Raw genomic sequence first — 15,849 nt, 5'->3', positions numbered from 1 at the left:
TTTTAGAACTGAACGGGCCCTGAACATGATGGTAACTCGTTTTTGATTAAATGAAAAAGTGTAGGATGTTTTAGAATACTCGGCTTTACCTGATACACAAAATGAAGTGTCAATGGAGGTTAATAAAAAGAAAGGTGTTTTATACTAACTTTTAATTAAAAGATTTTCATGCAAACAATAATTTTTCGATTAATACTTTTAATTTATTGCGTTTTTGTTTTAAGCTGATTCTTCTTTGATTTATTACAAGATTTTTTACAAAACTTCTTACAGCAATATTTTAATAACCAAGCAAATCCAAGAAATACTAATCCAACAAAACAGGCAACATCCAACATATATTTTTCGTACCACATCAAATTTATTCCATGATTTCTTAAATGAGCGGCTCCTTTGAATTTTATAACGTACTCTATCCAATAAACGGCTTCTTCCAGTGCAGTCATTTTTCCACTTCTCATAGCTTCAGAACGAAGTTTAGCTTCATTTTTATATCTGACAATAAAAAACGGGTTGCATGAAATATTTTAATAAATTAATTAAAACTTACTTTGGATTTGAAGTAATTTCAACCAAATTATTATAAATTACATCTTCCGTGATGCTTTCGAATTCCATGATGAATCCATTTCCGGCGTAGTTAATTTGTTGGACGTTGTAAGGTTGTTCGGCAAAAATAGGAATTCCAATGATTGGAACGCCAAAATAAGAAGCCTCTAAAATACTTAATTTTCCACCATGGCTAATAAAAACTTTAACATTTGGATGAGCTAAAACCGCTGGTTGTGGTAACCATTTGGAGATTTTCACATTATCGGGTTTTCCCGGGAGTGATTCATCTTCAAACTTCCACAAAACCGGTTTTTTCCATTTTTTAAACCCATTTAAAATCGCTTCTAATTTTTCTTTTGGTAAACTAGCGCTTTTTAAATTTGACCCCAAAGCAAAATAAACAACACCTTCTTTAGAATCATCCAAAAACTTTTTAATATCATCAGGTAATTTATTATCATGGTTAATGTGAAATCCCCCGATTTGTTTCATGTTTGGTGTCAAAGGAACCGGAGCGCTTTGAGCCGGGTGCGAATTAAGCAACACAAAAGATGTATTATAAACTAAATCGTCTAAATGTGGGGCGTTTGGAAAGTATTTATGCATAAGTGCATTTTGTTGTGGTTTTGAGAATAAATTAAACACTAATTCTCCTGTTATTTCTGATATTAGATTGTTTAATCTTTGAAATAAATTCATTTCTGGTGAATACGGTAACATTGGTGAGACGACGAATGAACTCGGCGACGGATTCGCTGTTAATCGATTTACCCAAATTGAAGAATCACTCGTTCCTAAAGAAATTACGGGTGCTTTAAATTTATGAGCAAACCCGTAAAATGCTTCGTTTAGGAATGCTTCGATTATTATTAAATCGAATTTTTCGTCGGATTTTATCAAGTTTTGAACGTCTTTATTTTCAAAGGACTGTTCCATTACATTAAATGTCATTCTTGATATAAAAAATAATTTTACTATAAAAGGTATTTTTCCAAAATTTAATAAATCAAATCCGGATTTCATATGTTCTATAAAATAAATAAATAAATATGTTAATTATTGATTTTAAAGAGTAAACGTCAAACTTGACGTTCACATTGTCATTTTTGACAGATAAATATCAAGTTTGTAATAAAGATATAAATCGTGAAGTTTGTCAGTATTGTATAAACGTCAAACGTGACATTCACATTGTCATTTTTGACAGATAAATGTTAAGTTTGTTAAGTTTAAGACCATTTTAACATTAAAATTGATCATTTTTGATGTTGATTCATCGAATTTAACGTTTTAATAAGAACAATTTTCAAAATTTAAATAGTTATATACTTTTTTTACAGAGAATTTGATGACGCAGTCAAAAAAAGGTTTTCGGTTTTAGATTTTGAGATATTATGACAATTTTCGTTTTTTAATAGAAACAACCACTGATTATTCATTCATTAAATTTGTTATTTTTTTCTGATGACAAAAATATGGGGTTAGATAGGTCTATTTCTTATTGTTTTAGAATAAAGCTAAATTAAACCTGTTTTTTAGTGTCGTCAAAGAAAGTAAATTTACAGTTTCCTGTAAATTACGGTACTGTAACTAAAAATTATTCTACTAAAAATTTATATAAAATTTATTTTATTTTTTAATATGTAACATTCTAACATGTTAAACCCTAATCCATCTTAAAAAACCGGATTTTTAATTTGACACTTCAGAAAATGTTTGAATACAAACAAATGTTGCTATGTTTATTTGAATTCTAAAGAAAATATATGAGCGCCATCTATCAATACTTTTATTAAGTCATTACATGACATTACATAACAATAATAATATTAAATATTAATAAAAAATGTGAAATAATCTATTCCAACTTTTGTGTAAAACAAATGTAAATTAAATAGTTCAACAAATGTATTTGTTTCAAATATCAAAAATATGTTTTTTTAATTATTAGTTATAATTTACAGGAATCTGTAAATTTAATTTCTTTGACGACACTAAAAAAAGTTTATTTTTAGCTTTATTCTAAAACAATAAGAAATAGACCTGTTAAATCCTGTACAGCGTTGTTTGTTCATCAAGTTCTACGCCCATCCCTCTAATCTAAACATTTTTTTCTTAAAATTAATTAATTACCTTTAAAAGCAATGCTGGCTTCTTCTAAATAAATATCTCGATAATTCTTTATTGGTGTTTTTTGAGGGAAAGCGCTCATCATCGTTACTTCATGTCCTTGCTTCGCTAATTCTTTAAAAAGTGTTTCCCCCAATACAAAATGACTGTACGAAGGCATGTTGAATATTCCTAAAATTTTTGCTGAATCTATTGGGTTAATATTAAAAATTAACCCAATAAAAATCGGAAATAACAATATATTTCTCATTTTGCTTTCAACTTTAAACCACAGTTAATTTTGACTCTATTAGATAATGGTTCAATTGCCTCTAATCGCTTTATACAACAACACTCAACCTTCGATAAAGATAACATTAATCGTTACAAACAAAAAAAAGATTAGTAATAAATCTGGACGATTCTACTTCTACACAGTTAATAAAATTGTGCAAGATGGTTAAATAAAATAATAATTGGGAATTGACCTTGTAGGTCTATTGCCTCGTTTCTGAACGTGATCACGAAACTCGACGAAATTCCAAACCGTTATCTCGCGGTTCTTAGCTATCGACATCGTTTCGTAAAACAAATAGTCTTCATCATCGCTTCGTTGCTACAAAATATACTAAAGAAATGAAAGGAATTACATCTTCAGTTATTTTTTTATTAATTTTTTTAAATTCATTTTCAAACGGTTCAAAAATTTTATGTATATTTCCTGGTGTTGCCCATAGTCATTACACACTTGGTTATGCTATATCAAAAGAATTAGCGAAGAAAGGCCACGAAGTTACTTATGTGAGTCCGTTTCCTGAAAAAAATAAAGTTGAAAACTTAAAAAGTGTTGTTCTAACTGGATTTCTTGAATTAGCGACAGGTAAAAACTCATTAATCTAATAAAAATGTATAATTTATTAAAAAAAAAATGATTTTCAGAGATGATGAAATCAGTAAATTTGTTCGATATGGCTGGAATCTCACCATTAATAGGAATTGTAAGTTTAGGAAACATGGGACTTATGTTATCAGAAGAAACCTTAAAAAACGAAGCACTACAAACCATCTTAAAATCAAACGAAAAATTCGATCTAGTAATATCAGAAAGCTTTTTCCTCGATTCTTTTCACGCAATCGCAAATCATTACAACGCTCCCTCCGTTTTAATATCAACAATTGGTTCATCAATTTGGACAAATCATTTAGTTGGAATACCTGATATTCCATCATTCATGCCAAATATTTACCTTGGTATCGAGAATCCCCAACAAACGTTTTGTCAAAGAATTCAAACACTCCTTTTAAACATTGTCCAAAAACTCTTTGATCACATTTATTTCTATCCGAAACAAAATCAATTAATAAAAAAATTCTTCCCGAATTCACCGGACGTTTTCGATTTAATTTACAACACATCGTTGATTCTAACTAATTCTCACATCAGCTTTACAAAGCCGCAATTAAATTCGCCGAATATGATCGAAATTGGCGGTTATCATGTCGATGAACCGAAAAAACTACCTCAAGATTTGGAAAAAATTTTAAATGATGCTAAAAATGGTGTTATTTATTTTAGTATGGGTTCAAATTTGAAAGGGAACAAGCTTTATCCGGAAATTCGTGAGAAATTATTAAAAGTGTTTGGAAAGTTGAAACAAACCGTCCTTTGGAAATTTGAAGATGACAATCTTCCAGGGAAACCTGAAAATGTTATTATTAGAAAGTGGTTCCCCCAAAACGATATTTTAGCTCATCGCAATATTAAACTTTTTATCACTCATGGTGGGTTGTTGAGCACCATTGAAAGTATTTATCATGGTATTCCAATGGTTGCAATCCCAGTATTTGGAGATCAAATGATGAATGCTGCGTACGCGGCTTCTGAAGGATATGCAATTAATATTCCTTTTCAAAAATTAAACGAAGAAAGCTTTTTTAATGGAATTAATCAAGTTTTAAATAATGAAAAGTAAGAAAAATTATTTTTAAATTTAAAGTCGTGTATGCAACCCAATATACAAACATATTGATAAAGTCTATTGAGGTTATTATTTTTTAAATCTAAAAAAATCGTTTTAAATTATAATAAAACTTGTACTAAACACTTAAAAACTTAATTTATATTAATTATTTTTTATAGGTACCGAAAAAACGTTCAAATCAAATCAAAAATTTTCCATGATCAACAAGTTAAACCCATCGATAAAGCAACATATTGGATTGAGTATGTTATACGACACACTGGGGCAAAACACTTAAGATTGCCATCGGTTAATTTACCCAATTATCAATTTTATATGGTTGATATCTTGGCGGTTATGACGGTTTTAATTGGAGTTTCCTTTGTGTTGTTTTGTGTAAGTGCAAGATGGATTATTAGAAGATGTAATCGGCGCCCTACATTAGTAGGAAATAAAATTAAGAAAAACTAAATGTTTTTAACTATATTAAAAAGTATTATTTTTATTGGACAATAAAACACATTTGGCTTGATTTAGCTTGTCATTGCTTGTCATTATTCGTCATTTGTGGCTCATGTCACAGATGTCGGTAATACAGAGGACTAACTATATAATACATCCTTCCTCTTAAATTTAAAGATTTAATCTTTGCGGACACTTTACTAAACGACCAAATCGTGTAACAAGCGGATATTTAATAGGTTCAGTCAATACAGTATATAATTATATTAGTAAAATCTTTACCAGTCTCATTTACAGGTTGTGTTACATCAGATCTTTTTACATCAACTTCATCACAAATGTCATCCTTAATATTAAACTTATAATAAGACTTTCTTAAATCTACTCAATTTTTACGGACAATATTCCCACATTCTGTTTATACAATATTGGAACGAGGAGAGGATCGATAATATTACCGGATTCCCAAGATTTGTTAATTGGATTATGTACTTTGTCACCTTAGTTTACACTTTAATTTACTTTTATCCTGAGTCGCAGATTTATTATTTAACATTAACACTTCAAACCAGTTAGAGTATGAGTCCATCTAATACAGACTACTCTTACAATGATGGTATAAACTATGGGGATTATAATAAACTAAAGAATTAGCTAATTGAATTAATTAAAAGGAGTAATTAGAAATTACCTTTAATGTTAAACATAGAAGTAAAAACACTTCAGAGGTGATAAAGTGGGCCTTAATAGGATTAATACATAAATAATTATTACTTTATAATACTAATAATTTAAATTTTTAATACTTTACATCGCATGGAATTTATTTTTTATGATATAATTAAATATTTATTTATTTTAATAATTCATAAAATAGTGTATGCAACCCAACGTACACATTTACTTAAAAAGTTTAATAAATTTATTGAGGTTATTAAATATTTAGTATAAAGTACATAAAGAAATGAATTATTTTTTATTAAACTTTTTAAAGTATATTTAATTTATTAAACATTAATATTTACAGTTTTTTGCTAGATTAAGTACAAAAAGTTAAATCTACAAATACAGCAACATTGAATTGAATGTACGGAATACATTGTAAGACGGAGAGGATGAAAACATTTAAGATTACTATCGATTAATTTATTTAATTATACGTTTTATATCATGATGTTTATAACAATAAATGGAATTTGCATCAATTTATTTCATGCCATTGTAGCGGTAATGATGATAATGTAATTGTAATTATCAGATCAAACAACCCATATTATCAGAAAGGAGCAAAAATTAATGATAACAGAAATTAATGTTATAGCGAATTTTGAAAGTTATCGATGAAAATTGTAACATCGAAAATTTTATCAAAACATCAAATATTGTTTTCTCAAAAACTAAAAGTTATTTTTCAAAACGTTTTGGTTCATTGGAAAGAGAACCCTTTTATTAACATTTTGGGCAATTTTCATACTCATATTCCAAGAACTGGATTTTATAGGAATTTTTAAAACTTCTCTTCAAGATTGTCAGAAATAATACTTTTGCAGAAAAACAAAATCTTTTCAAGTAATAAATAATGAAGATTTTACATAATTAGAACTAGATATCTCAAGTTTTTCACACTTTTATTATGTTTATTTAAAGAAATAAAAGGATTTTCTTTCTTCGTGGTAGTTGACATTGAATGTAACTCAAAATATAAAAATCGGTTAGTTTCTTAGTTGCGTGAGTCTTTCACTGAATTAACGGCGGTCGTTAATGAGTTTACTTAGTAATTGAACTTAACCGTTGGCGTAAACGATTTTACCTTTCTATATTTAGCAACAATCTACATCCTGGAATCTTGTTATCAATTAATTTAATTTATTTTTTTCTTCAAAGCAAAATAATCTTTTATTTTACTCAAATTTCAAGTTGATTTATTAATTATGTTAGTTTTCAAAGAATTATTTGTTTCTTAACATGTAAATTTCGTGGTCAAGGTACAGAATTAACAGAATTGTTACTCTCCGGTTAAACCTTGTGGTTTTCATTAGTTATTTATTCATTAGTACGCATTATAATAATTGAGGGAGTGGAAGATTGCAGTTTTTTTTTAATTTCTAAAAGATTTTAATTAGGTTCTAATCAATTTGAAATTATTATAACCATAAATATGCGTTGCGTTTATGAAAAAAAAAAAATTATACAATAAAAAATGTCTTAGCAATTTACATTTTTTTATTTAACATTTTTTATAACCTTGATAATGATGTGTTATTTCTTAGAATACGGAAACCGAAACGTTTTAGACACATAAAAGTTAAACAGCAACTCATTGTTGTAGCGAATTTGTTAACCTTCTCGGATTAGTGAACTTCTATAATAACGAAATCTCGATGACGACCTTAACCAAAGTGAAATGTTTACGAAATTACCTTCCGCAATTTCCGTCTTAATAAAAAAAAATAATTTACAGCAAAAAATCCACCCAACCCAAACTAAATTCAAAAAGAATCATTTAACAGTACTCCAATTGAGATTAGGTTATGAGTACTTCCGGTTTAAACTTTGAGTTATATCTCAGTTATTTTTTGAGATAAATCTTTCGTGTTTGTACTCGTTTCAAACGATTTTTTTATTTTCTCAACGTTAAAATACTAATAAATGTAAATAAAAACGAATTGTCGTCATAATTAGAAAATTTATAAATGAATAATGTATTAGTGAGCGAGAATTTAAAAAAATCGCTTTAAAACCCGTATTAATCTGCTTCTGTATAATTATATTATGACGTTAATGCCACGATATTGCAACAAAAAAAAACAAAATAAATTAGTGCGTGCGTTGTGGTTCTTTGGGATTTCTGATTTAAATTAAAAGGCTTAAACGGAAGATAAGAGGAGGGTTTTCACAGCGTGACTAAGAACGATTTCTTGTTACTACAGGTGTGTTAGTGTTTGTTAACCGTTTTTGATCGTTGGACCGTAGAATGTCTGCTGCCGGTTTTTCTTTCTTTAAGGTTAAGACATTGACAATGATTCAATCTGCGTTTGTTTCATTTCTATCTTGTTAAAATACATTCACCACGATCAAAAAATAATCCAATTATGAACTGCATTATTAAGTAATTACAAGGAGTTGTTAATCATTTATTGTAGAAAGGTTGAATGTTAAATATTTCACACGATTTACGTCATTAGATTATTATATAAATGTCTATTTTAAAAAAGAGAAACTTTCGTTTTAATCGATTGATAATAAAAAAAACTTGTACAGTGAAATCTCGCATGTAATAAATATCTTCTAGTTTTAATTGTTATTCAGCGTTAGATTGTTGTATATTTTTCATTGAACTAAAACTGGACCTAGAACTAGAAAGTTTCGGGTAAAAGGAAAATTATATCATATTTTTGTTTTAATCGAAAAATATTTCGTATAAAATTTGGTTAAAACATCGTTTAAAATGATTTCTTTCGTTTTTTGAGGTTATCTTCCTAATTATTGATCGAATCAAAAAAAATTTCAAACAAAATTTGTTTAAAATTAAATTATCCAAAACTTTTATTAAAACAATTTTTTCGAAAAACGTCATTTATTACAATTAAATTAAAATGATTCAAAATGGCTCATTTTAAATTAAGGCAAATCATATATTTTTGTTTTAATCGAAAAATGTTTCGTATAACATTTGTTTAAAATGTCATTTAAAATGATTTCTTTTAATAAAATTTTGCGACATCTCCACCAGATAGCGCTCCACACTGGTATATAAAATCGTTTTTTGAGGTTATCTTCCTAATTATTGACCGAATCAAAAAAAATTTCAAACAAAATTTGTTTAAAATTAAATTATCCAAAACTTTTATTAAAACAATTTTTTCGAAAAACGTCATTTATTACAATTAAATTAAAATGATTCAAAATGACTCATTTTAAATTAAGGCAAATCATATCATATTTTTGTTTTAATCGAAAAATGTTTCGTATAACATTTGTTTAAAATGTCATTTAAAATGATTTCTTTTAATAAAATTTTGCGACATCTCCACCAGATAGCGCTCCACACTGGTATAAAAAATCGTCTTTTGAGGTTATCTTCCTAATTATTGACCGAATCAAAAAAAAATTCAAACGAAATTTGTTTAAAATTAAATTATCCAAAACTTTTATTAAAACAATTTTTTCGAAAAACGTCATTTATTACAATTAAATTAAAATGATTCAAAATGACTCACTTTAAATGAGAATGTCCATCCAGCTTTTTTTGTGTTTAAAACAGTTTAAAGTGCAAATTTTAATTAACAGTTAATTATATCGAGGTTTATTATTTATTTATTTAGTAATCATTCTATTAAAAATACTAAAATTATAAATTTAGAAACTGAAACTATTAATAGTTTATTGAATTCAATAAAAATTGAATAAATCCTTGTTTAGTTTTATTTGTGGATGAGGGCGAAGTCGGTTCACTTTCAATTGGAACTGGTGAGAGCAAGTTTCGATCAAGTTTCAGTCGGTAAAGATGTTGGGAAATACCGGATTTTCCATTAATAAATTGATTAAAATGACTTTTATTAAAATAATTTTTTTTAATTCACAGTTTTAAATTGTTTCATAAGCACCACTTAAAAACAATTTATTTTATCCAATAATGAAAGAATAAAGCTTTAAAACTAAATCGGTTCGATGCAGTTGAAACCGGAAATACTTGAATGTATAAAAAACGATATAAAAGAAAATCTTAAATAAATTAAATAAATTGAACGAATTAACATAAACCGTTATTGTTTTACAATTTTACAATAACGTAAAAAGAGAAAGAAAATTTACGTTCATTAAGAATTTTTTCTCTGCTATTACATTTTAATATGAAGTTAAACCTGTTTCCTTGATGTGCATTTTTTTCTTTTCTACATTCCTCTTCCTTCTCCTTCATCACCACCACCACCACACAATCAACCAGTAACTGTAGCTTGATGCTTCCGAAACTTGTCCTCTAAAACTAAGCAAAAGAGAGACTGAACACGGTAGAAGAGACGAGAGTCAGGTCAACAAAATAAAAACGAACCACGCGGTTCATTTCGGTTTATTATCGATTGCAAAGTATGATCGATCGGGTGTTGTGGTGAAGATAGAAAAAGTTATGTAAATTGTTAACAAAGTTTTAAATTAAAAACTTTTTAAATAAAAGTGATCTTAAACTTGTGATACTTTTACAAGACTTCTTTATTAGTGGGTTTAAAAGAAAGAAACGTTTTTTATTTGAAAATGTACGACTTAAAAGGAAAGTTCCTTAATGGGAAAATGCCCCAAGTGATTACTGTTTTAACAGGTTAGTTAATCATCATATTCATCATTCCAATTAAAACCATTCTTTTTGCTTTAACCTTTTTAAAATAATTCAAAAAATGTATCTAAAATATCAAAAGATTATTTTTGTACCAAATTAAAGCTAAAAGAATATACTTTAAATAATAATATATGATATATTGCTAATTTACTTTAATATTTTCTAAAAAAAATTATTGATAACGAAGATTTTATAACTTTCGATAAATGTCAAATTGAATGGGTAATTTTAAAAATTCATATCAAATAAGTTGTTCACCATGGAGTCTTAAAGTTTGGTATAACCTAACATAGAACGGTCTTTTACAACCTTAAAAAGTTTCATCTCTTAAATCCTAGTTGTTTTGAGGAAAACTTCTTTTTCTTGTAACCTTCCATTCTATAAACGTCAAATTAAATCGATGATTTTTAAATAAATTGTTTACCATGGAAAGGTAAAATTTGGTGTAAATTAACCTCAAACGTGCTTTTATAACATCAAAAAGTTTCAATTCTTAAATTTTAACCATTTCGGAGGAAACTTTTCTTTCCTTAACCTCACTTTCAATAAACGTCAAATTAAATCGATGAATTTAAAAGTTCATATAAAATAAATCGTTCATCATGGAAACTTAAATTCTGGTATAAACTAACCTCAAACGTTCCTTTATAACATTAAAAAGTTTCAATTCTTAAAATCCAACTATTTCGAAGAAAACTTTTCTTTCCTTAACCTCACTTTCAATAAACGTCAAATTAAATCGATGAATTTAAAAGTTCATATAAAATAAATCGTTCATCATAGAAACTTAAATTTTGGTATAAACTAACCTCAAACGTTCTTTTATAACATCAAAAAGTTTCAGTTCTTAACTCTAACTATTTCGGAGGAAACTTTTCTTTCCTTAACCTCACTTTCAATAAACGTCAGATTAAATCTTTAAAGTAACTCTTTAAAATTTTTTTTATGATTAATAGGCAATATATTGGATAATTAGTTTCAAATCGACCAAGAAATTTCATTAAATTCAACTCGACACTAAAATTTCTATACTCTCTCATTGACAATTAATAATAATGGGCACATAAATAAATCTAACAAAACATGTTAAAATCGTGCCTAATTAAGTTACAGAAGTGACTAAAACTCTTTAAGTAAACAATAACAATGTTATTATGAAAATTGTAATTACTTGAACAAGTTAGCGTGTTGTAAAACTTGTTATTGAGTGTATTGATGCTATTTGAAAGGTTCTTTTTAAATAATTTGTTACCTACCTAAATCGTGAAGGTGATCTGATGTCATAAAGAAAATTCCAGTGTTTCATTTAAGACTACATATTTATGAAATTATTTGCATTGTTGTAAAGTTTTGAACTAGAAAATTTACTCCACATACCTTTAAGCATCTAACATTTATTTAAAGGTAACATTCCTTTTTATAATCTATATGAGCATTCCACCTCACTTAACTTTCTCTACAGTTTTGTTGGGATTTCCCCAAAGCTACATTAAATAGCTTAACAAGAACTTATTAATGAAAATGGACTTTTAAATGATACATTTTTATTTCTTTAAAGAAACACCAAATAATACAATTTGTGAACTTCCGGGTTTAATATAACCGAAAATAATTGGTTTTAATCAAAAAAAGTTAACATTAAATAAAATTGACAGAGTATGACGCTGAAATTCCATTATTTGAGTTGATCCATTGAACCCAAGACGTACCCAATTAATAAAATCCAACAAACGAGGCAGACTTAGAGTCTCTCGGACACTTTAATAAAATATCCTTGAACGTTTCTTTTTTTTTTTAATGACATTTAAGAACGTGTCTTTATAAAGGCGGCACTTTTGTAGAAATTTAAGTAATCTATCTAATCATTACCACAACTTAAAAAGAAATTGTTAATTAAAAAAAAATTTTTATATAAAGTAAAATTTTCTTTGGTTTAATTTAATGTCTTTGAAAACAGAATTTCATTTTCCAAAAGTAAATTCGTTTCATAAAATGTTTCTTTAATGAAGTTCCTCATAATTCTTCAATAACCGTTTTTTCAAACAATGAATGAACTTGTATTGTATATCATTTCTTCAAAATGATCTTGTTAATGAAATGATTAATCTTGTATCTAAGGTATATGTATATATGGTTTAAATATGTTCTTCATTCTTAATCGATAATAACATTCATCTATGTCTATCCTTGATCTTTGAATAGTTCTTTCTTTAGTAAGACGGTTTTAATTAACTATCATGAGTGTTATAGTTGAAGTATCAATGCGCAATTTTTAATTCTTTCTTAAAACAACCAACCATTGAATTAATTCTATTTAAATAATTATGTTTTGACGTCAAACATAACCTCTCATATTGTTTTGACGTTTAACGACGTTTAACCTTAAAATTTGACATTTCGTGTTATTGAATATATTTACGTAAAATTATATATTTTCATTTTTAAACTTTTTATTGGCACTACCTTTTTTTCATTGCACAACGCAATTAAATCTTATATTAAAAAATTGGAAATTAAATGTGCTGAATTATTAAATTTGAAATTCACATATTTTTGTTGTAAATTGCTCTGTTTTCTAAATAAATTAATGTAAAAATCATAATAAGAACTTAAAACTAAAATATATTGGTGTTTTAATTATTTTTTGTCTTCATCTCTTTACAGCAACACTTGGAGCATTATCAGATGGTATGAACTATGGTTGGCCAGCACCCGTTCTCCCAATTTTATCAAAACCAGATAGTCCAATACCGGATGTAACCCACGAGTCAGCTATGTGGATCGAATTACTTTACATGTTAGGTGGAATCGCTGGATTACCAATAACAATCTTCATTGTTGATAAATTGGGTAGAAAAATGTCCCTTCTTATCACAGCAATGATGAGTTTAGTAGTTTGGATAATGACTGCATGTGCAACAAATGTCGAAACAATTTACGCTATCAGATTTATCTCAGGAATGGCTGGTGATATGGCTTTTGTTGCTGGACCAATGTATATAGCGGAAGTTGCTGATAAATCAATTCGAGGATTATTATCAGGATTTATTTATTTAGCACTTTTACTCGGAATTGTTATTATTTATTCGGTTGCGCCATTTGTGTCGTTAGTGACATCGTCTTGTGTTGGTGCAGCTTTCGTAATCGTACAATTATTTACGTTTAGTTTTATGCCCGAATCGCCTTATTATTTATTAATGAAAGGAAAAGATGAAAAGTGTAGAAAAGCTTTAGTTTTTTTAAGAAGCACGGAAGACGTTGATGCGGAACTTTTAGAATTAAAAACAGCAATCGATCGACAAATACAAGAAAAAGGACGACCGATTGATTTATTATTAGATAAGGGAAATCGAAAAGGAGTTATTATTATGACAGTTTTAAACGCTTCACAACATTTTAGTAGTATTAGTGTTATTTTGATGAATCTCCATACAATTTTAGAAGATGCAAAAGGAATTGTATCGCCGGATTGGTCGGGAATTGTTTTCTCATTAGTTATGTTGCTTTCGGCATCAGTTTCAATTACAATCGTTGATAAATTTGGTCGTAAAATTTTATTAGTTTTTTCGAGCTTTTTAACCGCTATTTCATTAGCAATTTTAGCAACATATCTTTTAGTGAAACACCAAGGGGGTGATGTTTCAAATATTGGTTGGGTTCCTTTATTTTCCGTTTTACTTTACGCTGTAGCTTTTAAAAGCGGACTAGGAATGGTACCAATCGTAATGACCGGGGAATTATTCCCCGCAAAAGTTAAAGCCATGGGCATGGCCAATGCGGACGCGATGTACGTTTTATTTGGGGCCCTATCGATATTTATTTATCAAGAATTAGTTAAAAATTTCGGCATTTTTTGCCCGTTTTATTTGTTTTCTTGTTGTTGTATTTTAACCGCGATTTTCGCAATATTTTATATCCCGGAAACGAAAGGAAAAACTTTAGAGGAGATTCAGTATTTGCTTAAAGGTATTCCTTTAAGTGAAATGAAAAAGAATCCTCAAGAAGAAATCACGCCAAATGATCTTTGTACGAAATTATAATTTTTATTTAATTTTTAATTTTATTTTTTTTATTGTATAAATTAATTTAAGATTGAAAAAATAGTGCTGTGTTGATTTTTATAAAAATAAATTAATATATGACTTCACTGTTTTATTTAACTGATTACGTATTATCAAAAAACTCCTTGAATACCACTTTCACCAACATCATCATTTACATCATAAAGTTTGATAATTCGATAGAAACATATCAACACAACGGCTTTTAAAGTTCAATTCAACTTTGGTATACTTGGATCTTAATAAAGCTTTTGCAACTGATAGTCATGATGTATTATATTCGGTGTTTCTAGCTAGACTTGCCTATTATATAGAAAAATGGTTTGGAACACTTTCAGAAAATATATTTGAACCCTTTTAAAAGATCATATATTTACTTACATCAGGATTAATCCCTCATTCTATCCAATATCTGCCTACATTGCCTTTATTTCTACCAGCGTACCGTCTGTTAAAACTTTTTTAATCTCGTGATTGATTAAAAAAAGCAAAACTTAACCAAACATTCTAACGTCATTTTGACATGTCATAAATTGTGTGAAAAGGATTACAGTAACTCGCAAAAGTTGAGTTCAAAGACACTGAAAATATAAATAAAATATTAAAAATACTTCTCATAAGTGTTCACACAGTTATAATTATTTTAATTTAAATAAAAATTTAAATGAAAAAGATTTATATTTGAAGGACATAACCTTTTAATATGTCAAAAAATAATTTTACTACCAACTTAAAATAATTAAATTATAAATTCCCCATATTTGTTATTAAACACATTTACTTTTAAATAATTAAAATTTTGAACTATGTTTATTTTAATTATTTCTTAACGTTTGTTTCTAAAAATACATTAAACAAAGCAATTGATTTCTCTTTTATAAAAAAATAAGATGTTGTAATGTTGCCAAAACAAGGAATGAAAATATCGAATATTAAATGGAAAATCAATAAAAGTATTTATATTTCGGATATAGGCGAGGAATACGATATAAAGACGATATCTTTATAGCAAGCAAAGATTTAAGCCTTATTTAAGGTTTTGTAACCTATGTGAAGTTAGCCTACAATTAGATAGGATAATATTTTGATTGTAACAAGAGAACCTCTCAACCGATTTCGATGAACAATATCTCATTCGAAAACTTAATCCTTAACCTTATGTGAAAGTGGAAATTTCCTATTCGAAATTTCTTTGGAATTCCGCCAAAACATTACACAAACGACATTTTTTAAGTGGTCATAACACACAAACGATGTACTAGATTATCAAGATTTATACCTCATTCGATTCGTCATAGTTTCTTCTAACGAAATGACAAAATTCCCAATCTCAATTTTTTGCATATAACCTTGTACAGCCCTCAGAATG

The 15,849-nt window shown here is 27.6% G+C and overlaps 3 protein-coding genes and 1 long non-coding RNA gene across 5 annotated transcripts; 2 read left to right on the top strand and 2 right to left on the bottom strand.

The window, feature by feature from the left end:
* Positions 1-135: 135 nt before the first annotated feature.
* LOC111427353 (UDP-glucosyltransferase 2-like) lies at positions 136-2,942 on the bottom strand. Its single transcript, XM_023062457.2, has 3 exons — positions 2,686-2,942; positions 551-1,580; positions 136-495 (listed from the first exon to the last, which is right to left on the bottom strand). Exons 1-3 carry the CDS (start codon positions 2,930-2,932, stop codon positions 204-206), a joined length of 1,569 nt encoding a protein of 522 aa, XP_022918225.2. The 5' UTR covers positions 2,933-2,942; the 3' UTR covers positions 136-203.
* A 123-nt stretch (positions 2,943-3,065) lies between these two features.
* LOC111427354 (UDP-glucosyltransferase 2-like) lies at positions 3,066-5,154 on the top strand. The gene is made up of 3 exons (XM_023062459.2): positions 3,066-3,541; positions 3,601-4,630; positions 4,802-5,154. Exons 1-3 carry the CDS (start codon positions 3,298-3,300, stop codon positions 5,091-5,093), a joined length of 1,566 nt encoding a protein of 521 aa, XP_022918227.2. The 5' UTR covers positions 3,066-3,297; the 3' UTR covers positions 5,094-5,154.
* A 2,135-nt stretch (positions 5,155-7,289) lies between these two features.
* On the bottom strand, positions 7,290-15,101 carry LOC139428964 (uncharacterized). Of its 2 annotated transcripts, none has more exons than XR_011639647.1 (2): positions 14,862-15,101; positions 7,290-10,071 (listed from the first exon to the last, which is right to left on the bottom strand). It is a non-coding gene; the product is annotated as an uncharacterized lncRNA (long non-coding RNA). The 2 variants fall into 2 exon arrangements; XR_011639646.1 differs by lacking the exon at positions 7,290-10,071 and adding an exon at positions 11,947-14,783.
* LOC111427483 (trehalose transporter 1-like protein) lies at positions 10,021-14,566 on the top strand. Its single transcript, XM_023062651.2, has 2 exons — positions 10,021-10,401; positions 13,084-14,566. Exons 1-2 carry the CDS (start codon positions 10,338-10,340, stop codon positions 14,457-14,459), a joined length of 1,440 nt encoding a protein of 479 aa, XP_022918419.1. The 5' UTR covers positions 10,021-10,337; the 3' UTR covers positions 14,460-14,566.
* Positions 15,102-15,849: the final 748 nt, after the last annotated feature.

Source organism: Onthophagus taurus, chromosome 2, assembly GCF_036711975.1.
Source record: "Onthophagus taurus isolate NC chromosome 2, IU_Otau_3.0, whole genome shotgun sequence".
Taxonomy (NCBI): Eukaryota; Metazoa; Arthropoda; class Insecta; order Coleoptera; family Scarabaeidae; genus Onthophagus; species Onthophagus taurus.
The sequence above is the reverse complement of the archived record's forward strand: the minus strand, read 5'-3'. Positions and strand labels throughout refer to the sequence as shown.

Bases quoted from the DNA above. Each gene is read 5' to 3' on its own strand.
- LOC111427353 (XM_023062457.2), bottom strand. From the start codon at position 2,932: ATGAGAAATATATTGTTATTTCCGATTTTTATTGGGTTAATTTTTAAT. The intron at 1,581-2,685 runs GTAATTAATTAA...TTTATTTTATAG, and splicing joins AGCCAGCATTGCTTTTAAAG to AACATATGAAATCCGGATTT. The intron at 496-550 runs GTAAGTTTTAAT...TTTTATTGTCAG, and splicing joins GAAATTACTTCAAATCCAAA to ATATAAAAATGAAGCTAAAC.
- LOC111427354 (XM_023062459.2), top strand. From the start codon at position 3,298: ATGAAAGGAATTACATCTTCAGTTATTTTTTTATTAATTTTTTTAAAT. The intron at 3,542-3,600 runs GTAAAAACTCAT...AATGATTTTCAG, and splicing joins ATTTCTTGAATTAGCGACAG to AGATGATGAAATCAGTAAAT. The intron at 4,631-4,801 runs GTAAGAAAAATT...TATTTTTTATAG, and splicing joins CAAGTTTTAAATAATGAAAA to GTACCGAAAAAACGTTCAAA.
- LOC111427483 (XM_023062651.2), top strand. From the start codon at position 10,338: ATGTACGACTTAAAAGGAAAGTTCCTTAATGGGAAAATGCCCCAAGTG. The intron at 10,402-13,083 runs GTTAGTTAATCA...ATCTCTTTACAG, and splicing joins AGTGATTACTGTTTTAACAG to CAACACTTGGAGCATTATCA.